The 23836-nt window shown below is 44.4% G+C and overlaps 9 protein-coding genes across 9 annotated transcripts; 3 read left to right on the top strand and 6 right to left on the bottom strand.

Moving 5' to 3' along the window:
- Window positions 1-118: 118 nt before the first annotated feature.
- I203_102192 (uncharacterized protein) lies at window positions 119-3545 on the bottom strand (the record flags this gene model as incomplete). The annotated part of the gene is made up of 14 exons (XM_019146697.1): window positions 119-139; window positions 207-292; window positions 377-452; window positions 546-701; window positions 786-1058; window positions 1130-1495; window positions 1565-1645; window positions 1716-1740; window positions 1822-2027; window positions 2091-2628; window positions 2913-3101; window positions 3161-3253; window positions 3318-3449; window positions 3511-3545. The coding sequence occupies 14 exons, from the start codon at window positions 3543-3545 to the stop codon at window positions 119-121; spliced, it is 2277 nt and encodes a 758-aa protein (XP_019004230.1).
- A 159-nt stretch (window positions 3546-3704) lies between these two features.
- Window positions 3705-8741, top strand: I203_102191 (uncharacterized protein; the record flags this gene model as incomplete). The annotated part of the gene is made up of 21 exons (XM_065517046.1): window positions 3705-3725; window positions 3916-3939; window positions 3998-4022; window positions 4085-4127; window positions 4189-4247; window positions 4325-4447; window positions 4511-4689; window positions 4752-5045; window positions 5096-5176; window positions 5246-5532; window positions 5592-5909; window positions 5967-6066; window positions 6117-6253; window positions 6314-6515; window positions 6581-7162; window positions 7217-7415; window positions 7487-7734; window positions 7806-8108; window positions 8176-8253; window positions 8321-8498; window positions 8554-8741. 21 exons carry the CDS (start codon window positions 3705-3707, stop codon window positions 8739-8741), a joined length of 3669 nt encoding a protein of 1222 aa, XP_065373864.1.
- A 187-nt stretch (window positions 8742-8928) lies between these two features.
- Window positions 8929-9966, bottom strand: I203_102190 (uncharacterized protein; the record flags this gene model as incomplete). The annotated part of the gene is made up of 1 exon (XM_019146695.1): window positions 8929-9966. One exon carries the CDS (start codon window positions 9964-9966, stop codon window positions 8929-8931), a length of 1038 nt encoding a protein of 345 aa, XP_019004228.1.
- Window positions 9967-10305: 339 nt separating this feature from the next.
- I203_102189 (uncharacterized protein) lies at window positions 10306-12899 on the top strand (the record flags this gene model as incomplete). Its single annotated transcript, XM_065517045.1, has 10 exons — window positions 10306-10423; window positions 10488-10718; window positions 10872-11000; window positions 11063-11120; window positions 11199-11311; window positions 11390-11473; window positions 11547-12267; window positions 12375-12553; window positions 12639-12695; window positions 12778-12899. 10 exons carry the CDS (start codon window positions 10306-10308, stop codon window positions 12897-12899), a joined length of 1812 nt encoding a protein of 603 aa, XP_065373863.1.
- A 405-nt stretch (window positions 12900-13304) lies between these two features.
- I203_102188 (uncharacterized protein) lies at window positions 13305-13574 on the bottom strand (the record flags this gene model as incomplete). The annotated part of the gene is made up of 1 exon (XM_019146693.2): window positions 13305-13574. One exon carries the CDS (start codon window positions 13572-13574, stop codon window positions 13305-13307), a length of 270 nt encoding a protein of 89 aa, XP_019004226.2.
- A 1257-nt stretch (window positions 13575-14831) lies between these two features.
- I203_102187 (uncharacterized protein) lies at window positions 14832-15425 on the bottom strand (the record flags this gene model as incomplete). Its single annotated transcript, XM_019146692.1, has 3 exons — window positions 14832-14867; window positions 15075-15352; window positions 15419-15425. The coding sequence occupies 3 exons, from the start codon at window positions 15423-15425 to the stop codon at window positions 14832-14834; spliced, it is 321 nt and encodes a 106-aa protein (XP_019004225.1).
- Window positions 15426-15783: 358 nt separating this feature from the next.
- Window positions 15784-18373, top strand: I203_102186 (uncharacterized protein; the record flags this gene model as incomplete). Its single annotated transcript, XM_019146691.1, has 10 exons — window positions 15784-15922; window positions 15986-16151; window positions 16235-16390; window positions 16450-16525; window positions 16596-16718; window positions 16768-16870; window positions 16954-17349; window positions 17427-17557; window positions 17652-17969; window positions 18104-18373. The coding sequence occupies 10 exons, from the start codon at window positions 15784-15786 to the stop codon at window positions 18371-18373; spliced, it is 1878 nt and encodes a 625-aa protein (XP_019004224.1).
- A 480-nt stretch (window positions 18374-18853) lies between these two features.
- On the bottom strand, window positions 18854-19472 carry I203_102185 (uncharacterized protein; the record flags this gene model as incomplete). The annotated part of the gene is made up of 4 exons (XM_065517044.1): window positions 18854-18861; window positions 19005-19098; window positions 19189-19307; window positions 19412-19472. The coding sequence occupies 4 exons, from the start codon at window positions 19470-19472 to the stop codon at window positions 18854-18856; spliced, it is 282 nt and encodes a 93-aa protein (XP_065373862.1).
- A 407-nt stretch (window positions 19473-19879) lies between these two features.
- I203_102184 (uncharacterized protein) lies at window positions 19880-20290 on the bottom strand (the record flags this gene model as incomplete). Its single annotated transcript, XM_019146689.2, has 1 exon — window positions 19880-20290. One exon carries the CDS (start codon window positions 20288-20290, stop codon window positions 19880-19882), a length of 411 nt encoding a protein of 136 aa, XP_019004222.2.
- Window positions 20291-23836: the final 3546 nt, after the last annotated feature.

Genomic DNA, 23836 nt, shown 5'->3' with positions numbered 1-23836 from the left:
CAAGCTATTGTACAATTACAAGTGACGATGATTTATTGGTACATATCGATTCCAACTCATAAAATATCGCCATCAACCTTGCGATCAAGCTGCGTTCCACCAGAGTCGTTCGGCCCCATTATCGATGAGCATTTAGATCCTATCGGAACGTAAAGAAAGGACATCAGCTCGTGCTATGTTATTCCTGGGTCAGATAGCGGACTCACCCATGGAACATCACCCGCAGTATACCTCTGAGCAGGTCTGACGTACGGCGCGACCTTGTCGGCTTGAGCTTTCGCTTTGTCTCGTTCTATAATGACGGAGACAATCACGTATATCAGTCTCATCTAACACTTATCGAGCAACAACTGAAGACGAATGGCTGGATGCATACCAAGTGGGAACACGATTCCAATTTCGTAATTCTTGATATTCAGCGTAGGAGGGTCCTTCTTGAATTCCACATTACCCTAAATCGCCCCGAGGCCCTAGTCAGCTTTTCGTTAACCAATTCAAGGGCAAGCGTTGGCCAACTTTCACACGGAGGGAAACACGAAACGTACCCAAGCTGAAGGAGAGAAATTATGACTTCCTACGTATATCCAACCTCCAACTTCATCTTTCAGTTCGTCCACTTTCCTCTTAGCTGATTTAGCTGGCGTCGACGATTTACCAAGACCCAATTTGTTCTCTTCAGGTTCGAAAGTAGCTATCAGCATCTACATGGACCAGCGGTAAATCAGGTCAGCCGAATAATCCGCATATATAGTTGAGCTGTGATTTATTGGAAATGGACAGCTCACCTTAGTATGCATCAAGACCCTTCCTCTCTTACTCCTACTATCCCTGAACAAACTCCTCGTCACGTCGTTGAAACCCTTCCCGCAAAACATAGTTCCTCCTCCTTCTTTACCAAGCTGGCTCGCTTCCACGTTAGCCAAAGTAGGGAACAAGATTCTGATCTCAGGCCATGCGTTAGGTTTGGATCTATTTGATATTTGTTGAGCGGTTTTACCAGAGATGAAAGAGTGGAATTTCGAGAACCATTCCAAGCTATATGTTCCTAAGGAAGATCCCTAATCCAACGAACTCTCACGATGAGCTACTTGAGATCAAGCCTCAACCGTCATCAGAATAGCCGACTCACTTGGAATTCTACATCCAACTGTTCACCCGACTTAGGTGCCCAACCTTCCTCATTCAACACTTTACCCAATCTACTTATCCCAAATTTATTTATCTGTTCGTAGCCCGTATAAGTCCCTGGTATACTGATTACCAACCTGACCTTCACTTTACTCCAATCGTATTTCGCCAGATCACCAAAATTATCCTCCGGTGTAAAAGGGATTTGTGAGCCATGAGGATGGGCACGTATCAAGCTTCGCAAAGCAGTATGTATACGTGTGTGAGTGAAGAGATGAGCGAATTGTAGAGGGAAATCGTGGGTTCTGAGGTCGCTTCGGAGTGGATTTGGTTGAGGCAAAGGTAAGAAATCTTGGACGAATATTGTCTATCACAATTTTGGTATGATGAGCTAGTTCATTTCATGTATTGGATGGTAGAAAGAGGGCAAGCTCACATTCTCGATCATTTCCCAGTCGTAATCTACCATATTCGCTGTTGAGATTACTGACCTCAACCTACCCGTCTTATAGAAGATCTGGCAAAGTGTAACATCGACTCTTCAGTGTATATTCTATCGTCGAGATCTAGCAGATATGAAGGCTCACCCAAAAGTACTTCATATGCGCACTCCTGTTCGATCAACAATTCGTCAGAACTTTGATTCAAACTGCTCACTCATCTTTATTCCATCTGGTTTAAGGTGTCACTCACCCAAAGCCCGTCGTCATCTTCGGATAAACCCACATCTCGCCATTTGGATGTAATTGGATCCTACCGTTATACTCCGGTTTATCTTTCGGATGAGGGCGTACTACGATGGTAGGCACTTCTTCAGGTGGAGGTAAGATATTCTTGTCCATTACCCATTGATCGTCGATCACGAAAGATGACATGATTATAAGAGAAATCTGAGAGTGCTACACTCTAAGGATCAGCTACTCTTTATTTCTTCTGAGGGAGAACAAGATTAGCTGACTTACATTACCAACTATTTGTGCAGGTGAAAAAGTTCTTTCCGTAGTGGAATTACCGATCTTCAAGGCTACATGCCTCAATTCGCCATTCGGATAATATTCTCCCGCAGCATCGCTGGGGAACGGTCCGGACGATTGAAGAGGATGGATTGATGAGCTTTGATTAGCTCGTGATGTTGATGGACCGGCACTAGATACCGATGGGGTGATTGACGACATGCCTGCTATTCTCGATGGACCGGCTATGGGCGTGGGCGTAGGTGTAAACATAGTGGTGACAGTGATTGGAGTCGGAGTACCTGACAAAGCAGCTTGACGTGCTGCTTGTCTTTCCCTTCTTTCTCTTTCTAACTGCGCTCGATCAATCACCTGACCACCTATCTTGAGTACTGGCGCCTTGACAGTTTCCGACGGTGTCGCAGCAACGATCGTAGAGCTAGACGCGGTAGATGATTGGGTGGAGACGATGGTCGAGGTTTGAGATTGTTGAGGGGAGTCGTTCGAGGGACCAGGTTCGGATTCTGCAAGTGAAGCTGCCATGGCTCTACAGACAGTATTAGCTCGAGTATAGCAAGGCTGGGAAGATACACGACAGCCGTCGAGTACTCTCAGACGTTTGTATGAGAATGTTTTTCTAATGTACATGTTCATCGTCTGCAATTGCTTCGAAATTGGTTTTCGCTTATTTACAAAAGGAGGATGAACGGTGACAATAATAGAGAGCCAGAACATATACTCAAAGTCCATAGCGGCTCAGACGTTTCAATGGGATTATATAGGATGAAGAGGAGATAAGACAAATATGTGTCATGGGAAATGAGCACGTACTCTGCAAGCATACGCCTCTCCTCTTCCGGCGTCTCTTCTCTCTTTCTCCTCTTTGGTGCTCTCGCATCTTCTTCAGACATCGCTATAGCTCTTTTGAGTTCCTCATCTTCGTCGTCATCGTCTACCACAACGGAGGGTTGACGAGAACTCGTTCGGGAGAAATGCTCTTGAGCGGAAAGTGCCAATACGCTAAGTATTTCCCAGCTGAGCTGCAGCTAGAAAAGTGAACACTGAGGGCTAAGACTCACCGAGATAGCTCATCGTCCTCTTCTTCTACTCTATTGCTACTGTTCCCCCCTAAAGCAGCAGGGGGTCTGGTTCGCCAAGTCGCCCAAGCAGCTCTACAGCGCCAGATAGATCAAAACATATTAGCTAATTGTCCTTAAGGATGTTAGTGCAGCTCACCTTCGTAGTTCCTGGAAATCCACTTCGCCAGGATCATACTCGGCTGTAGTCCCGTCAAAATATGTGTCAAACTCCCTGTTCTCTCCTCGTCTAGGTACTCCAGGTCGAGGAGGTGGGTTATTGGTACTCGTCCTAGGAATGATAAGATCACAAATGAGCTGAAGCGAAAGAATCATCTTAGAAAGCAGCTCACTCTCCCAGAATGGAAGCTACTTCATCTTCGTCCATTGTCAAGGTACACCTGTCGCTTGAATTACAAGATGTGTCGCTAGATATACGCTGATAGACAAGTCAAGAGGTGAATTCAGCATTGTTCATCCTTCATCCACTCGACCACACTACGAGTGAGTATGGACTGAATCTACGAGTATCTGATCGAGCAGTGGAATGTGGAGGCCCGGAATAGCAGTGAGTTACGTAACGACTTGGTTGACGCGGGTAGACGAACATGAGGTTGAGTGGACTGCTAGTCTAACAGGCGATTTCCCTTCGGACGCGTTTGATCATCAACTGAACTCAACATTACTTTCCTCCTTCCTCCTTGTTACTCACTTGTCTCCTCGTCAACATCTCCGATATCTCACTAACTCCTGTCCAGGTGGAGCTGTGGTTGCTCAAGATGGTGAGCTGCTCATTCACCCTCCCCTGACAGTATGCAGCTGACCGTGTATATCTGACAGTACATCAAAACCATAACGATTCAGGGTATGTTCCTTGCTTGCCTCTTCCTTCATTCGTCACAGGCGAACTTACCAGTCCATTTATAGGCTTCAAGTCGTATAGAGATCAAGTGGCTGTTGATCCATTCTCGTGAGCTTCTATGTGCCCAGGCATCGAAAAGGCATACATAGCTGACTTACACTGCTTGCAGACCAGCACACAATGTAGTGGTGGGACGAAATGGAAGTGGAAAGTCGAATTTCTTCTCAGGTGAGATCCATCTGCTAGAGTTGCGACCCGTTCTTGCGCCTTTATCAATGAACAAATGAGCTTACCTTTCCTGGCAGCCATACGGTTTGTCTTATCCGATCAGTATACCAAGATGAACAGGGAGGAAAGACAACGTCTGCTACATGAAGGAACATCAACCGCTACTACCCTCTCAGCTTATGTTGAGATTGTCTTTGATAGTGAGTTGATCTTCCTCTGTTCCTACGGGAGAAATGACCTCAACTGACTTGCCGATTCTATAGACTCTGATGGACGTTTCCCAACTGGTCGATCAGAATTAGTTCTCCGACGAACGATCGGTCTGAAGAAAGATGAATATTCCTTGGACCGAAAGAGTGCAAGTAGGTCTGAGGTGGATCAATTACTGGAAGCTGCTGGGTTTTCCAAGTCAAACCCTTACTATATCGTACCTCAAGGAAGAGTAAGTTATCCGGCCTTCTTCTACCTAACAATCGATTTTGGCTAATTCCTTGCACGTGTTAGATTACTCATCTAACCAACATGACGGATAAAGAGCGATTGAGGTTACTGAAAGATGTAGCGGGAACAGAAGTATATGAGCAGAAGAGAGCAGAATCGACGAGATTGATGGAAGAGACGGATACGAAAAGGGATAAGATCGCCGAGATTCTGGTGACGATCGAAGATAGGTTGAATGAGTTGGATGAGGAAAAGCAAGATCTGAAGGATTATCAGGAGAAAGATAGGGAGAGAAGATGTTTGGAATATGCCTTACATCAGAGAGATTTGGAGGATGTTACGGTTGCCCTTGATAAGGTGAGCCGACCCTGTCTTGGGGAAGATCTTAGCTGACTTGGCTTGAATAGGTCGAAGAGGAAAGAAGGGAAGATATTCATGATTCCAATACTAAGAGGAAAGAATTCAACGACAAGGAGGAACAAGTTCAAGTAAGCTACCCATATCTGACTCCTCCTTAGGTGAATCTGTGCTTGTAGCTGACAAACGGATTTTTGCAGAAATACGAAGAATCCCTCACAACTGCTAAACATGCCTTATCTACCACTCAACTTGCTCTCAGGCAGTACGAAGCGGAAATGGCCGATCTCGTTCGAGCTCGAACGGAGATCGAGTGTGTCATTGCTGATTTCACTACAGCTGGAGAAGCGGGAGAGCAAAGAAGAGCTGAAGTCGCAGAAGAATTGCGATCTTTGGAAGAGAGGATCGAAGAAGCGAGTGAAAGATTGGATGAACTCATTATAGATGCTGAGAGAAGGATAGCCGAGGAAAGACAAGCGAGGGAAACGTAAGTCATCGTCTTCGTACTTACTTTACTTATTCGCACGAAGCTGATTAATGATGTAGTCTTGAAACAACCCAATCTAAACTTGCAGTCCTTTTCGCCAAGCAAGGTCGAGCTCAACAATTCAACACTAAAGCAGCTAGAGACCGATACTTGCAAGGTGAAATACAGTCGCTCAGAGATTACGAGACCGACCAGCAAACACGAGTAGATACCTTGAGAACCGATGTGGAAAATGCGAAAGATCAACTCACAGAGGTCATGGCTCGATCCCGAGAACGAAGTAGACAAGAAGATGAAAGAAGAGACAATTTGAGGAGAATGGCTGAAGAAGTCACTACGTTGAGAGGTAATTTGGATGGCATGCAGGAAAGACGAAAGTGAGTATACACCTCTTTCTATATTTACAGAGGATCAAGCTGACATGTTGTTGGTAGGGAATTATGGCGAGAAGACGGCAAGCTTGGTCAAACTGTATCTAACGCTAAGAGTGAGATGGATTCGGCTGAAAGGTCCATTTTGGGGATGATGGATAAGGTTAGTGCGATACATCGAATGACCGCATGAAGCTCATGTCGTTCAAAAAGGACACAAGCAACGGGCTTCGAGCTGTCCGAACGATTGCCAAGCGATTGAATCTTGATGGTGTTTATGGACCTTTATATGAACTATTAGAAGTTTCAGATAAATACAAGACGGCGGTTGAAGTAACAGCGGGAAACAGGTAAGATTCGGTATCGCTATCAGGAACCATCCCGTCGATTGCTAACTGTTCGTCCCACAGTTTGTTCCATGTCGTTGTCGATAACGACGATACCGTAACCAAACTGCTTGAAGTGATGAACCGCGAGAAAAGCGGACGAGTCACCTTCATGCCGCTCAACCGATTGAAAAGCCAACAGGTAATCTATCCCAAGGCGAACGACGCTTTACCGATGATCCAGAAAATTCAATTCGATAGACAGTATATCATGGCATTTGAACAGGTGCGTCCAACGAGCTGGCACGATATGCAGATATCAGCTGACTCTTGCCAAAAAAAAAAAAACAGGTATTCGGTCGAACTATCATCTGCGAGGATCTCCAAACAGCTGCTCAATACACCCGAAGTCACAATCTCAACGCGGTCACTATCGAAGGTGATCGAGTCGATCGAAAAGGTGCTTTGACCGGTGGTTATCATGATGTCAGAAGGTCACGTCTCGATGCAGTCAAAGCAGCCAAGAAATGGCGAACTACCTACGAAACTGATTCGGAACGACATCGAGAAGTGAAAGAAGGTATTGCCAAGCTCGAGCAGGATATCTCACGGGCGATGGGTCAAATCCAGGTGTTGGAAGCTAAACGAAAACAAAGCGTGGATGGTAGGAATGTGTTAGCAACGCAACGAGATTTGACGGCTCGTGATGAGGAGGGTGCGAAGGAAAGAGTAAACAAATTGGAACAGGCTTTGGAAGATGCCGAAGGTGAATTGAGAGATGCAAGATCGAAGAGAGCATCTTATGAGGAAGAGTCGAGGACACCAATGAGACAGAGATTAACGGATGAAGAGGTTACTCAATTGGAGGATTTGACTCAGGACGCCGAGGAACAGAAGAAAGCTTTGTTGGAAGCTACTCAGGCTAGGACGAAGGTGAGCTTAATCGTCACCGGGCATCGATCGAAGTAGCTCATCATTTCTGGATAGGTCACCGGTGAACGAAATAGACTCGAGATCGAGTTGACCGAGAGCTTACGAAGGAGACGAGAGGAATTAAGAGCGAGACTGGACCAGATGGAAGGTGATGCTGGAAGTGGTGTACTGCAAGCTGGTGAAGTGGAATTGAGAAATGCGGAACTAAGAAATCTCATAAGATCAATCGAAGATCTAAGTGAACAAGTGACAGGTGGGTCAGCTCTATTTATCGTACCGTGGTCAGTCTTTGAGCTGACTTCTCATCACTGTGTTATAAAACAGAGAGCGAAAATCGAATCGAAGAAGTTACTTCCGAGATTACCAAATTAACGGAGAACCTCGATAAAGTTCAGTCGGAGCAACTTGAAAATACCCGCGCCATCATGAGAGTCCAAAAGAATGCTGAGAGGTATCTGACCAAGAGACAGACCTTGATTAACAGAAGGGAGGAATGCAATAACAAGATCAGGGATTTGGGTGTATTACCAGAAGAGGCATTCACTAAATACATGGATCAGAGTCCTAACAAGGTGAATCAGTCCATCCCCTTCAGTCAATATGCGTGAGCTCAGCTGACTTCGGTTGTTTGATCCTGGCACAGATCGTCAAACGATTACACAAAGTTACCGAAGGGTTGAAGAAATACGCCCACGTCAACAAGAAAGCCTTTGAGCAATACAACAATTTCACCAAACAGCGAGATGAACTCTTAGCTAGGAGAGAGGAATTGGATGAGTCTGCCGAAAAGATCGAAGAGCTCATTGTTACCCTTGATCAACGTAAAGATGAAGCGATCGAGCGGACCTTCAAGCAGGTCTCAAGGTATTTCGAAGAAGTGTTCGAGAAATTGGTTCCTGCTGGTAGAGGGGAATTGGTCATGCAGAAGAGGATCGAAGGGTACATCGTAAGTTAAAGTTCGCATGTAAATGCAATGTGTCATTAGCTTATTGATGTGGGCTATGTATGTGTAGGACGAAGAATCAGAGGAGTCTGGACCTGTAGGTCGAGAGAAGTCTGAGATTGATAATTATACTGGTGTATCTATCAGAGTGAGTTGGAACTATCGAAATGTACCATGGTCACAACTCACTAAATGTGATTATGCTCGGTGTCTAGGTCTCGTTCAACTCCAAAGCAGATGAAGGACAACGTATCCAGCAACTATCCGGTGGACAAAAATCGCTCGTCGCCCTCGCTTTGGTATTTTCCATCCAGAAATGTGATCCTGCGCCGTTCTATCTTTTCGATGAGATTGATGCGAATTTAGATGCTCAATATAGGACTGCTGTAGCTAGTGAGTTGGCTTGTTACCATCGACTGGGTCTTCAGCTAACGATCAACGATATCAGGTATGATACACGATTTATCCTCCAAAGCTCAGTTCATCACGACCACTTTCAAATCTGAGATGTTGGCCCAAGCGGATAAGTTCTACGGTGTGATATTCGATTCTCAGAAAGTCAGTAATATAGTGGTGATCGATAAGACGAGTGCGAGTGATTTCGTAGAGACTTCAGCTCAAGTTGGGCAAATTTAGACGGAGAAACATATATCATCTTTCGAATCGGTTTGGCATGTTTATGATATTATACATTTCTGGGTATACCTTTTTCCTATAGGGTTGTATGTATATGCAAGGTATAAATCAAGTTCTCTCTGCAATTGTCGTCTACCCAACGTTATGTACAAAGTCACAAAGTCACGACATCCTCTTAATCAACTCCTCACAAACACCTAGGCCATATCCCCTCACCTACCAAATCCTTGATGCCCGCAAACTCCAATACCTCTCTCAACCATATTCTAGTCTGTTCGATCTCCACCGACGCAATCCTGATCACGCCTGCATTATACTTTTGATCAGTCTCGCTATAAGACCATATAAGTTCTTGTGGGGATTTCAACTGATATTGTCTAATATTATTCGATTTGTATTTAATGTATTCGGTGAGCTTTTGGAATTTAGGTCCTATAAAGAGTATAGTCGAATATACATGATATGGTGCGAGACTTCTGGCCATCCGAGATTCTGAGTTTCCTGTTATGATTGTCGAATGTTGGTTATCTAATACCATCCTTTCTCTCATAAGCAATTCATCACCTATGTAAACCTCGTTCGTCGAATCGTAATAATCCATTGACCAAATCTCGGTTTCTTTCTGTTGATCTTGCAAACCTCTACCGGAATTTACCCAATCTAGAATCAGGGCTGATCCGGTACGATCGGATGGTAACACGAATCGCTGATGTTGAGTATATTTCGATTTTGAAAATGGACTTATCGAATCTGGCAACAACAACAACAAGCCCTCGGGGTGGATGGTGATATGTAAACGTTGTTTAGTCATTTCCCCTTGTATTTTGATGTTGGATGATTTGGGTCTTATACCTGGACGTTTTTTGTAGACCTTCGTACTTCCCTGCGTCAACATCACTAACCCACATCCCTTTCCTACTTCACCCCGTAGAGATATTAGATCACCTGATACTAATCCACCTCCATAGGCTAGTGTGTATAGTATACCTAGACTGGAAGGTTGAGAAGGCAGTGCGGAGGGAGTGAGAAGTTTAAGAGGGTATGCAGCGGATAGAGTGGAGAATCGAGCTTTGTTTGATGATGTCGATGATGATGTTGATGGAGTGGCATCCTGAGTGTATGAGGCGGGAAGGGAGATTGCGAATGAACCTGATCCGGATGATATCTTGCTTGGTCTATTGGGCCGATGTGGTGTTACTGCTGAGGTATCATGTTGTTTGGACATCTCATCGTTGACTCGCAGTCTTCTTAAAATGGTATTATGAGGTCCGATGAGTGTTTTAGACGGTTATGATGAGCAGAAACAGTATCTTATTCAAATGGATGATGTTCGTCGTCGTTATCAGCGGGGTGCTGCTAAACTCGTTGAAAAGTGATGATATCATGATATAATCTCAATCTCGCAATGATCTCCGAGATCCGCTTTGATCGTCCGATATTATGCGGTGGACGATGACCGAGATGACCATTAGTCGTAAGGAGATATAACCACTAGTCAACATAAACACCTATCCTTCCTTACTCCCCTCGCCATCATATCTACCCACTGAGGGTATCATCCAACATGGCAGCCATATCAAGACATCAGGACTTACCCGTGATCCTGCACAACGACAAGAGGGGTTTGTTGACCGTCGAAGATGGTAGATTGGACGTACTTCAACTATCAAGAGATGGTAGACGTAAGTTTGACCTCTCTCATCTCAGGCTGAATGGGACTGATATCTTGTGGGATCTATGGGACAGCACCGAAAAGACTCTTATCTACACCCATACGGAACTTTCTCCTAGCCAAACTATCCAACGATAAAGGAAAAGGCTCAGGTCAAAATAGAAGATTGGATTTACACACTCTAGGAAATCCAAGTGGAAATTCGACGTCATTGAAATTGACGAAACTCCATGTATTGGTTGAGCCTATAAATGAACCCGAGGCTGAGGAGTGGTGTGATAATACTATGGGACTGGCTTATAGAGGTGAGTAAGTTGTTTCTTAAGGGTACGGTATGGCTCATGAAGAAGGAGCGTGAGGTCCATGGGTCTATGGGGATGGGCATGAATTAGAAATTCAAATCCGGTAAGGATAATTGATGATCAAGCAAAGCTGATGATATACTCCGCCGGATGTAGGCATAAAACGAGATAAGAAAGTCTTATTACTTGTCAACCCAGTGGGAGGTAAAGGGAAAGCGAAAAGTATAGTTCACGATATTGTATTACCGATCCTACAAGCTACAGAATGTCAGATAGATCTGAGAGGTAAGTCGAATCACATCCAGTAGACAAATGAAGTATATAGCTGATGGATGGATGAGCTAAAGAAACGACGCATAGGTTACATGCTGAAGAAATTACTAATTCGATTGAACTAGATTATGAGTAAGTGTCCAAGGGATAGACTGCATACTGGTTTATTGTATATGTAGGAAGATTGAAAGTTTTTGACCGAATTGTCAGTGTCATCGCGACTGCATCGGGTGATGGTCTAGTGTACGAAGTATTGAATGGTCTAGCATCGAGATCAGATGCTAAAAAAGCGTTGAAAATCCCTATCGCACCTATACCAACAGGTGAGTACTCGATCTGCATTGTAGACTCCGATGCACACTTAGTGCTGGGCTGACATGTGTGACCCACGATCTGTTTAGGCTCCGCCAATGCTGTTTGTACGAATCTGTTTGGGGTGAAAGATACGTTCAACATACCTTTAGCAACGTTGAACATCATCAAAGGTCAGTAGCAAGGAATCAACCCATCTGTCAACTGTGTTCACTTTCGCTGACTTGCATACCCATCGACTTCCAGGCCAAACCCTTCCTATCGACCTATGTTCTGTCCTCCTTCTGCCCTCTCAACAACGAAGATTCTGTTTTCTGTCCACGGCCCTAGGACTGATGGTAGATCTCGATATCGGTACCGAGCACTTGAGGTGGATGGGCGATAATAGGTTTTTATATGGGTTCTTGAGGGGTATAGTGAATAACAAGAACTGCAAGACGAAGATACAGTTGAAAGTCGTTGAGGACGATAAGATTTCGATGGCTAGGAAAGCTAGGGATAGGGTGAAACAGCGACTTGTAAAAGACGATAAAGTGTGGGGTGGGGGTACGAACCCTTTAGTAAATGGGATGAATGGGTTGAATGTCAATGGGGCTATCGGGACTAAGATGAGTGAAGGAGATGGAACGAAAACTCCTTTACCAGGAGATGTACATGCGAATGGAAATGGGGATGCGAGTGCAGGAACAAACAATATGATCAACGAGGAGGATGGAGAAGAAGGCGAAGGCAATGAATATATTCCCGATCATGGAACAATACCGGAAGCTAAACCTTTAAAACCTGATTCGACGTGGATAACGATCGATAGTTCTGGTGCTTTACCCAAATCAACCCTCAAAAGATCATCTATAGGTTCTCTAAGGGGTAACAGGAGCTCAGCTGTCAACGGTGGGAACAGTATCAACACACAGAATGCAGTGAAGAAGGGAGACTGGATAGATGGGGAAGGTGTATTGTATTTCTAGTGAGTGAAATGATTTTTTGAATCATTACCGCTTTCCTTTACCCTCTTTCCTCACAGGTACATGTAGGCAGACGAACCTTTACTGACCTTGCTTGCTCTTTTTACAGCGCCGGTATGATGCCCTGGGTTGCCCGAGATCTAATGCAATGGCCCGTCTCCATCTCAGGCGACGGTCTGATCGACGTGGTAGTCCAATCGATCGTCCCGAGGATGATGATGGCCAATGCTATAACGGGTGCAGAGAAAGGTGAAGCGTATTGGTTGGAATGTCAACACTATTACAAGGGTGAGTTTTCAACCTGAATTACATACCTATCTATCTTGTTTATCCTATGACACATACTGATATGATCTGATATGATGATGAATAGTATCGGCATTCATAGTTGAAAATCTAGATAAAGCGAACCAACCGATCTTCACAATAGGTATGTGTTTCTTCTTTTTGTCTATCCTGTATAGATTATCGATAGAACTGACTGAGTTTTTCGTTGCGATTTCCGACAATAGACGGCGAATCTTTCCCATGGGATACATTCCACGTCGAAGTTCATCCTAGAATAGCCAATTTGTTAAGTCTTAATGGCGATTTTTACGTTTCTGATTTTTTACGAAAACATGATGAAAAGTGAATTGAAGGAGAGTGGATGGTAATCAAGGTATGAGCATTGTTTATATGATAAATCTACTTATACATACATTCATGAGTTGGTGAAGATAAATCGGATACAGATTATATCAAGATCTATGGAAGAAGAATTGCTTAGATCCTTAGAGGATTGGAAATCCCAAATCGGATAATTGTGCGTGGTAGTGGATGAATAGCAGTTTCCTGCATTGTATATATAATTAAAATTTAGCAATCTTGTTTAACGAATCTCAGATGTCAATGTGTTCTTTGATGTTACGACGATTAGCACTCAATTCATCGTTTGCCACAGTGGGGTATATCTACATCTATATGCCTTATTATGTGCGATTATCTCTCGATCCCGGCCATATGTACCGTATAGTGAATACAGTGTATATTACCTGATTCACTCATCGACCCAGTCATTCCTTTTCCTGTTCATCAACCATCCAAACCCATCTTTCGAAGAAACAGGTTTCATAATTTTCAATTTCTCTTTTCTGTAATTTGGATTTTGATCTTTGGCATTTTGAACGAATGATCGAAAACCTTCTGGTCCACATTTTTTCTTTTGATCTTGATCTTGATTGAGATTGAGGTCAAGTCGTTTATGAGATTTGAGCTTGATAGATAAGGAAGAAAAGTTAGATTTGATCCTTGCTAAGCCTAAATCCATACTTTGACTGCAATTGGGTTCTCCCGTAGAAGGAGTCGAAGTTGTATTTGGGTATTGGACTGATCGAGAGTTGATTGATTAGAGTTCGTCAGAGCGAGTACGTGAGATTGGAGAAGGAAATCGTGAGCTGAGGTAGTAGTTAGTGAAGAATCAGTCTATCCTCCATTCAACATGTTTATCTATACATTTATAGGTATATTGTAATGTTATACTAGTCATATAGGGAAAAGGACGAACTGAACAATGTGACACTCACGTAGGAGCAGAAGAATACCTTGACGAGTAACCTGTTGATGTGGTGGTAGTAGTCCTGGACCTGATTGGTCGGATAGATGAAGTGTCTAAAATCCAGTGTAACAGTCAGTGATAAGGAGTTTCAAATATGGACGATAGGATAGCAAAGAAGTCGAACGGGTGGCAAAACTGACTGATTTATTTACTTACCTTTGAAAGAAGATGATCTCCTTCTGATAGATTCGACTATACCCATTTTTACGTTTGACTTGTGATGAGCTGGATACGATGCTGAATCTGGGATCTGGGTTGCTCTAGTATTTGTGGATTGAGTTGATTGATTCCCTTTTCAAGGGGGATTCAGATCTGACCGTCCCCTCGAGATGGGTCATCTATATATACCGTTGTTGTCCTCTTAATCTACCTCCGAGTTTTCCCTAGTCGTTCGTAGTCGCAAACGTTTGTTATCTTGTGGGTATAAGCCTTATCGAACGTTTTTGATGGTGAGTGGGGTATCTGATGGGTCTGGATCTGCGTTAGTCTGTCAGTCCAAAGGATGGTATAAAAGTCAAGTATGGCGAGTTGGTTGCTTCGACGTGTGTTGTTTGTTACGCTGATGCCGGCGGTATTCGCATCCTGAGATTTTTGGTGTGTTATGCCTGTGCGTAGGGTGATAGGTGTTCAAGTTGAATAAGAACGAGCTTTAGTCAGATTTTCATCAATTCCATCTATCAGTCCTCTTGCCTGCCTGCCGTCGTCATCGATTGCCCGGAATAGTACTCCAAGACGCTTATAGGGCATCAGCTCTGATCTGCGGATGACCTATTGATGAGTGTTTTCGGTCCATCCTACACAATTTATGTTTTTTAACTGTCGTATAATGTCGTATAGTGAGTTGATTCCGAGCTTGCCGATATCCGCGATGATCAATTAATGCTAGAGGCAAATACACAATAATACATACAGTATGTTACATGATCTGGAGGTACTTCCCCTCATGTCCTACTATGGTCCCATTCACGCTCACTCCCATGCCTTTTTGGCTCTCTGTCTCTTTGCCTGTTGAGTGGGAGAACATACAGTCAGCATTCTACAATGTCAAGTGAAGTATAAGAGACCGTTCGGAAGACTAAAAGGATTACTTCTGAATCGATGGGATGTAGTCATTCGTCATCCCTCCAGACTTGAGGAGGGAGACTTTTGTGATCCCTAGGACCGATGTCTACATATTTTGGATGTGGGTTCTGCACAGTTGTTCAAACTCACCTTTTTCTCCTCTCTCTCTTTCACTTTGTTGCCCAATTTCTCACTTAACTCTATCGCTCTTTCTTTTCCCTTTTCATTCCTTGCTTTCTGCTTCTTCGATACCTGTTTGTTCTTCGAATGCTTCTTCTGCGATTTCTGGATCTGTCCAGCAGGGTTGATCATGGTTGCTGGAAGCCTGGCGTTCTTGGCTATTTTTGATGGCTGGACGGGGATTCCACTATCGTTCCCTCCTGAGGGAAAAGAGGGGACGGAGGTTGATGGGCCTGCTTCGTTGTTTCCTTATAAAAATTCACAGAGTCAGCTGTGGCACTCGCAAATTACACTCTTGCGGTCGGGATACATACCTGACATTGTGGGCGGGCGCTTGTTGGATCCGATGTGCTGTATGAACAGTGTACTCGAAAAGATATGATTGATGAATAGTCCAGTACTCAGCTCTCATCGTACTCACTGCAACTCAAAGATTTGATGAGACAATTGGTTCCGTTTGGTCGAGAGATTAGACATAATTGTTCCTGGATCATACTCGTAGTAGTTGATTATCCCTGAATCCCTCATTCCTGCTGTTGGATGATCCCAACGCGTCTATAGGAAAGAATTATACGGGAAAAGTCAGAATAACAACAGACTCTTCTAGCTTTACTTCAACTCATCTCAACATCTTATGAATAGGATCGGATCGATGAAGATATAATCTCCCCAACTCAAAATGCTCATCCCATCCCTTTCCCTATCGCTATTCCTTCTACCGCTCCTCTCTTCAGCTCAGGATATTCAGCGGCCTCAGACCACCAGGACATGTCTACCGTCAGGTAACGAGGAGCCTATCAACGCTGCATTCTCAAGGGGTGAGTCGACTGATCTCCTTGACTATTCATTTGCAGCTGACTGAATGTCACCCGCACATACAGGAGGAGCAGGAACGACCGTCACGTTATGTTCTGGATCAGTGCATCGACTCAATTCTTCCATCCTGTTCACTGCTGAGAAGCAGACTTTGACGACCGAGAATGATGAAAAGGGGTTGAATAGGGCGATGCTGATCGTGGAAGGTCCAGGTCAATCTGCCGCTATCAGGTGGGTATTTCCACACCACAGCGCTTAAGGTCCTTATCGTGGAGGGGAAACCGTCGGAGGCTGTTGCTAATTTGTTTTTGCAGGGCCGACTGTCAACAATGTTCTTACGCTACTATCAAATCACTAATAGTAGACGGGAATAGACCTCAGCTACTGAGGATACCGAAGGGTGATGCATTGATCGAAGTTGGGAATGCTGAGCGACAGGTTGTGAGGGATTGTAAATTGTATGAACCGAGGTGAGTCCGAACCAGTCCGGTAATCCGCTTTGGCTGTCTTGCTGATAGTGGATTGACAGAGGGTGGAGTGCTTTACATTTCCGAGAAGGTGATAGGAAACAATGCAGGTATGGTAAAGTTATAAACAACGAAATCGTAAGTTCCGATTCAACTTGATCATCATCCACGAGACAAGCGAGACTGAACGAGCTCCGTTTGATGATAGGGCCCGTGTGGTGAGGAATGGGATGACGACTATGATGGACAAAATGAACTGGAACCTCCTTTTGGTAATCCCAGATCGGATGGTATAAGTTTGGCTTGCAAAGATTCACTAGTGGAGAAGAATGTGAGTGTATGCTGTCATGAGGAAATTGCCATCTAATCTTGTATGACAGATTGTGTATGATACGACGGATGGTGCGATCGTGCTCTTCGGTTCGGCAGGAAGTGAAGTGAGGAATAATCATATCTACTCTAGGACCAGAGTGGTGCTTGGAGGTGTGTGCTGTTCTTCAATTCAGACTCTACACTCATACGTAACCCAATCAAGAATTACGCCTGACATCCAGATCTTACTTCAGGAATAAATTTAGTCGACTACGACCCATGGCAAGGCGACTACATGCTCGTAAACGTCCATCACAACCATCTTCACGCATTTGGACGATTCTTCACGGGCGGCATAGTCATCGGTCCATCGACATGGTCGGACGATACGGAGTCTACCGTTCACTCGGGATCAGTCACTGACAATTACTTGGAAGGTGATCATTTCGGTTATGGGATTGTCGTATCGTCCGCAACGAGTTTCACAGTCTTACGAAATACCGTTCATGACGATGCGAAATTTAGAGGTGTCAATGGAGCTAGATGTCCCAAGGCTCCTGAGAATGGTAAACCCACTGCTTTCTTGATCAATAGGGGTAGTGCGAAGGGTACTTTCCAAGATGATTTTGTGAATGGCGAAGTACAGCATAGTGAGTTTGGTTATGCATCCGAATGCGACGAAGGACGAAAAACGGAGACTGATGGTTTTCTTCTTGCTCTCGCTTAGTCATCTGCGTGAACATGCCTGATGAGAATGGGAAACCATACAAGCCCTGGAGATTCCGTGATTCATCTCAAGCCATAGCTGCTAGAGCTGCTTCCGGAGATTCCTCGGATCCCGTGGTGCAAGCTGCCTTTGTGAGTGAAATTACTCCAAAGGATCTATTGTGATTCTTCACGATATGATACTTTGATCCTTCACGATATTGAGCTGACCTTTGCATGATCGTAGGACGCAAGAATAGCCGAAGCATTAGTATCATACCAGTTCGCTCTCACTTCAGCAATGGACATAATCAATGACAAGATTGAAAAGATCACCAATCCAATAAACGAGGAAGACTTTGCAGTACCAGTGTATAAGCATGAACATGAGATTACCGCCGAGAACAAACAGAAAAAGAAATTGACAAGCTCGGGAAATAGGGATATAGACGAATTATCGAACAAGTTGGAGGAGTTGGAGCAGAGTAGTAGGAAAGTGAAAAAGAATTTTGATGGATTGAAATTGGATTTCGAAGGGTTGAGCGGGAGGTTGAAGAAAGGTGCTGTGAGTGGAAACTTTCTTACGACATACTATGTCTGATGATCTCTACTGCTTGTGATATTTGTCATATTGTGATCTCGTCGACCAACCTAATCATTCGTGCTAATTACGTTGCTTTCTCGGCACAAACGTAATAGGACGATAATAAACCCATCATCGAATCTATGTTCATCAAAGTGCAAAATATCCTATCAGGAACTACACCGTTAATCAGTGGTGGGAGTAGTGGTAGCTCCAAGCATTTTATACAGAATGGTAATTCGACTGTTAGATCAAGTGGGACATTCGATTCTATACCTTTTGGTATATTCGGTGCCGTCGTTGGATCATCAGCGATCCTGTTGGCGGCTAGTAATCTGTTTAAGAAGTTGAGGAAAAGAAGAGGTAAGATTAATAAAGCGATATAGAATGAAAAGGTGTTTTGGTATATGTAGTGAGTTAAAGGAAATATTCGGGATGTTACATTGTTATAGACAGATACAAAGATGGCATCTGAAGTGGATCAGACGACAATGCTGGTCAAAAAGTGTTCAGTTGGCAATCACATTATACTACCAATCGTGCTGCTCATAACTGCGAATCGACTGATCTGATCTTGTCTTGCTCTGCTCATCATCGCTGATTTCGTTGATCGAAGAGTAATACAACACTCCTCCTTTGACTTGAGTGCAGCCGCCGAGCACTATTCCTCGTCACTCAGGGTGAATCAGATGATGATGAAGCTCAAACCAGGCTCCGTCAATCAGTACTGATATCTATGGTATGGTTGATATATGAAACAACTTGCAGTGTACATAGCACGACATGTTGCATAATTCGAACTCAAGGAACCGTCTTTTTATTGATCATATTGGATTCAACTCAGACATGGACTTTTCCTTCTTCTCCTATCCACCTCCATTACCACCACCCTCCTCCCCCCCCCCCTCCCCCCCCCGCAGCCTCCACCACCTCCATCTCCGCCCGAAAACCCTCCCCCTCCTCCACCGCAATTCCCAGATCGGGATTGAGAAGATCGGCCTCCGGAGGTATATTGACCTTGGTTACCCCATCTACGTATACCCAGAAAATCGAACATTAGCACGAGCAGAACGAATGGTGTAGAGTAGATGATGGGAGGAATAACAGTCACCTACTCGATCTACAGACAATTAGGTGATTGGTATTCAGCAATCCCGAAATCGATCCGTGGCATGAAGCAAAGATACAGTAAGTTACTCACTCCTCTGGTTGAGCAGCATCCTCCTCTCACTCTCAAAACCGACCTTGACGACTTGGAATACTCTCCAGCAGTCCTGGTTTCCGTTCTGGCCGTGGCTCCGATGTCGGTATCGGTGTGAGCTATCATGACCCAGTAACCATCAGAATCAAGAGATAGATCATGTGAATCCTGATTGAGATCTGGTTACGACTTATGGTGAATAAGGTTTGATGGATCAACTTACGGGCTGTATCAGCATCGCTCGTGCTATTGCTTCTGCTTCTGCTGAATACTTTGAATCTCATTTTTCCGTCGTCTTCAAGGTTGAGGTGAGTAATTTATAATTCGTTGAGATAAGAAGGTTATTCATAGAAGTATGGTTGGTTGGTTGGTCTGCATACGACGTGGAAGTTGACTCGTGTTTGTTGTATGAGTTACATGTGTAATAAATCAAAAAAACAAAACATTATGATCGTCGTTGAGCAGGAATATCTATTGTACTTGAATATGATGGATCCCACGTTTTACACTTGATCTGGATCATAACGATGATGGTGATGGTGATGGTATGGCTATACATGGCAAATGGTTGATTGATGTGACTTGTTCGTTCCCCTCTGTATCATCAACAGTAGTGTATTGATACAGTGCATTGCGCTAACATATAAAGGCTAAGCTTGACTCTTACCATTTCTTCAGCTCTCGAAATACATCACATCCCTCCCATCCCACCTCCCATACCTCCAGCAGAAGACGGACTGAGTCCCCCTCCTCCACCAAACGCGGAAGAAGACGAATGATCATGAGGACTGTGTGAAGTAATACCTTGATCGTGAGTCGGTGCCGCAAGATGGGTGTGGGCGTGAGATCCACCTAATTCATGATCGTGCGAACCACCATGAGAGTGATGAGTATGACTGTGATTGTGCTCAGGAGGGGGAGCGGAAGCAAGTTCAGCACCATCATCACCACCATTTTCACCATCTCCCTCGCCTCTATCACCCGATCTGCTTGCTGACTCGGTACCACCTTCTACTCGGAGTATCATTCCATCGGATGGAGATGATTTGCTACATAATATAGCCAGGCGGGTCATCAGACAGGGAGATATGGAGTTGATCATTCTGACTTACTCGATCTATGGGAATGAGCATGAGTCATCATTAGTGATATCCCAGCATGTTCAAAGGGTAATACAGTATAGCCCACCTACACCTCTTGTTGAATAACATCCACCTCGTAATCTCATGACTCTCTCCTCATTTCGAGCTTGCTGAGCATATTGCCTAGCCGTTTTAGCTTCTTTTGAGAATGATAAAGAAGAAGTCACATCAGCTTTAATTTTCCACTGCGATACCTGCTAAGCCAGGACTTACTGGAAGACTTCTTGAGCTTTTCAACCCTGTCTGACATTGGCATGATTTGACTTACTTCACGGGATATGTAGTATCGTAGGGTAGGAAGAGATAGCTATTGGATTGTCAGTATGGAGAAATTGAAGTACGCTATATCATTATGGTCTATCGGGGAGGCGAAGAAGCTTATAGTATATGCACAGTGATGTAAAAATAGTAATAACAGTATGATGGATTCACACCATCAAAACGTGCTCTTTATAGTGTGTACTGTGTATCGCGTATACACGCCTCTGATTGATCGGTAAATCTGCGCTGTGATATGATGCATACTGAAGGATTGATGATGCCTCATCTGACAGAGTCCAATGAAATCGAACATCCGTGATGTTACCAGAAGCTCGAAGAAGGTATATTCTTGGATTAACTCACTGCCTCATGAAGCAGTCACATCAGACTATTGATCTTGTGGTTCCTCGACTTCCTTATTAGCTAAATTGATGATGCGGTGATCATCAGACGCGGAGAAGTGCTATCGCAGTCTCTCGCTCCCTTCTGTTCTAGGTCAGGTGGGAGGTATATAGTCATTTCTATCAGGCTTATCAACCTGATTATCTGCGAGGTCATCTGCCACCATCCCTTGTTGCCAAACATTCCTTCGTTCTCCCCTAGATATAGGACCACTTCAACTGGATCATGCGTCCTTAGCCGGTCGATGGTGAGACATCAGGAAACGTTTCGTCCAACAGTGTATCTGGATGTCCCATATATGTTTCCGGTTCGATTGAGAGAGCCCAACAGATTCGGATGGATAGGTCAGATCAGATACCTCTAACAAAGCGGCCGCCGTCAATGGCAGCCACCGTTCAGTGCCAATAAGTCCTTCTGGCGTATTCCAGCATGCATGATACAAGTAAACCTCTTTTTGATACTCTTGCCCGAGCAGCGAGAAAGCTTTTTTCGTGAACGCAAGGATGACTTCGCGCCAAAGAGAAGCATACCGTAAAGGTGTAAAGGCGAAGATCTCCGATAAGTGGTTCCGTCGGTTAATAATGTCCGATTGCGGATAGCTTACTCCTTGTCCGTCCATAGCGGACATGTTCGATAGGGGACTTTTTCGTACGAAGCTGAATTTGGTGTGATGCATCCGAGTAAAAGGAGAAGAAGAAGAATGCACAATGATAATGGCGTTTATTGCATCTGATCAGTACGAAAAGCCGAATTGCTACAGCAGAACAGTTCAGAAGACTCAATTTTTCGAAGTACGTGTACGTGCTACCAACACAGGCGGGCCTCATAAAATTTTATCTGGAATCAGTCCTGTTCCTTTTTTTCTTTGGGGAGAAGCAGACATCTAGAGGAGCGAAGACGCAGATACACCCCAAACCTCGGCCGGAACATGCCATAAAAGACATACCCACTCCTTTCTATCCGTCATCAAGCGAAGATTAAAAGTTTTGTTTCTCTTTGCATCCTCTCTGTATGGACCCCAATAGATCATGTGCTATTCTGCCTTGACCCAACGGAAGGCAAGGGGAGATAAGACCTTGCGTTCAAGACAGCGATGACCGTGAGGACAAGGCCGCTCGGACACTCGTACTCGGACAATTTAATTTTGAGCAGTCCACTCGTCAGCAACAGCTGAACACCAAGTGACGGAATAAGGGGTGATCAGGGGCATTAGTCGAACCCAACTATCTTTAAAAATGCTCCGAGAACAAGTGAAAACGTGGATCGTGCGAGGCAGAATAATGCGAGCAGGTCCGATCCTACCGTAACGCTTGTCCTAGAGTACAGCTAGTATACCCTGAGGAAACTACCAATCAGTGTACGGTGCCTGAGTGAGCCCAGATGGATGACCTCGTACACAGAGCGTACGGATGGAATGACTAATCTATGTACGAGGACCGCCTGTATTCGCACCTTGCCCTTCACCATTTCATGCGTATCTCTGTATCAAATCATCAGCAATCTTATCCTTCCCCATCACCCATCATCTGTTCCATCCCATTCCGCATCCGTGCACTCACCCTTCTAGCTACTTCCATCTCGTTCCAGTACCATCTGTACCGTCCTTTCTGTCCACATCCACCCGCGGATCAAATTCATCAATCATCTGTTCAACGGCCAAGGACGCAATCAAAAAATCATACAGCTGTAGAGTATTAACCGAAGTCCGAATTACATCGTACCCCTCGTACCCTCTCGAGACGTTGCACAGACTGTTTCCACAATTCGGCATAAACGGATATACGAAGCGGGCAGGGCAGCAAGCAAGCAGCTGTCATACCTCGAAAGCGCAGGAAGGGAAAAGGATTGCCTGTAACCGGACGCCGGCTGTACGACATACCAAACCCAATCATTTCTCCAAGGTGTCAATGAAAGATCCTTCTTCTTCATCTTCTTGTTCCTTTACAACACAGCAATCAGATAGGGTTTTGGAAAGATCATTTGTCATCCCATCACCTCGAGTATAACAATACTTTGTCATTGGTATTACCCAATATCAAATATCGATTGGAATTGGCAAACCAAAGCCATCCGACATTCAAGTTACAAAGTACGAAAAATATTCGATCGCTTCTTTTGTGTTCTGTAGCCATTAGTCGTAACTCAACCAAATAATTATATATGTCTGGTGAGTATCCATTTACCCATCTCCTTTGTCCTCTTGAAGTATACCCATAACACAACAACGACACCAAACCTCAAAGTTTGGTCGACAACGACCTACACCAGTACAACGATAACAACGCAATCGTATCCCTTCAAAGGATATCTATCATCATTGCTCACTTTGACCTTGACTTTCGCTGACTAATCATTCATATCACACTACATCTTCGACTCTTCCAACATCACATTGCATCGCATCATACCGTTCTCAGTATCGCTACATTCGCATCTCAAGCATACTTCATGATCCCGCATAATTAGCATATCAGCACATCCTTGACAAATCGCAAGACGACAGCATCGTTGGAAATTGAGTTTTTTGACAGGTCAAAACTAAACGTGAGTTATAGTTCCTTTGACAACTCAATCTGGTTCTTTGTTCTATCCTTTCCTATTTCTTTCACATCGGAGTCCGAGGCCAGTAGTAGCGATACCGTTTGCTCCCAAGCACCGCAAAACAATACTCGCTACTAGCCATATCCGGTCATCTCCGTGTGACCCCTTTCAGACTGTTGGATGCTTATGGAGAGGATCCGAGATAGACCTAGATGGAGGTGAGATGATAAAGGAGAGACTTAACACCCCTGACCCGGGCTCGTCGCCGTCTTGGAAATTGGGGGATCAGGAGATTTTGCTTT

The sequence above is a fragment of the Kwoniella mangroviensis genome, assembly GCF_000507465.2.
Source record: "Kwoniella mangroviensis CBS 8507 chromosome 1 map unlocalized Ctg01, whole genome shotgun sequence".
Classification (NCBI taxonomy): Eukaryota; Fungi; Basidiomycota; class Tremellomycetes; order Tremellales; family Cryptococcaceae; genus Kwoniella; species Kwoniella mangrovensis.
The sequence above is the reverse complement of the archived record's forward strand: the minus strand, read 5'-3'. Positions and strand labels throughout refer to the sequence as shown.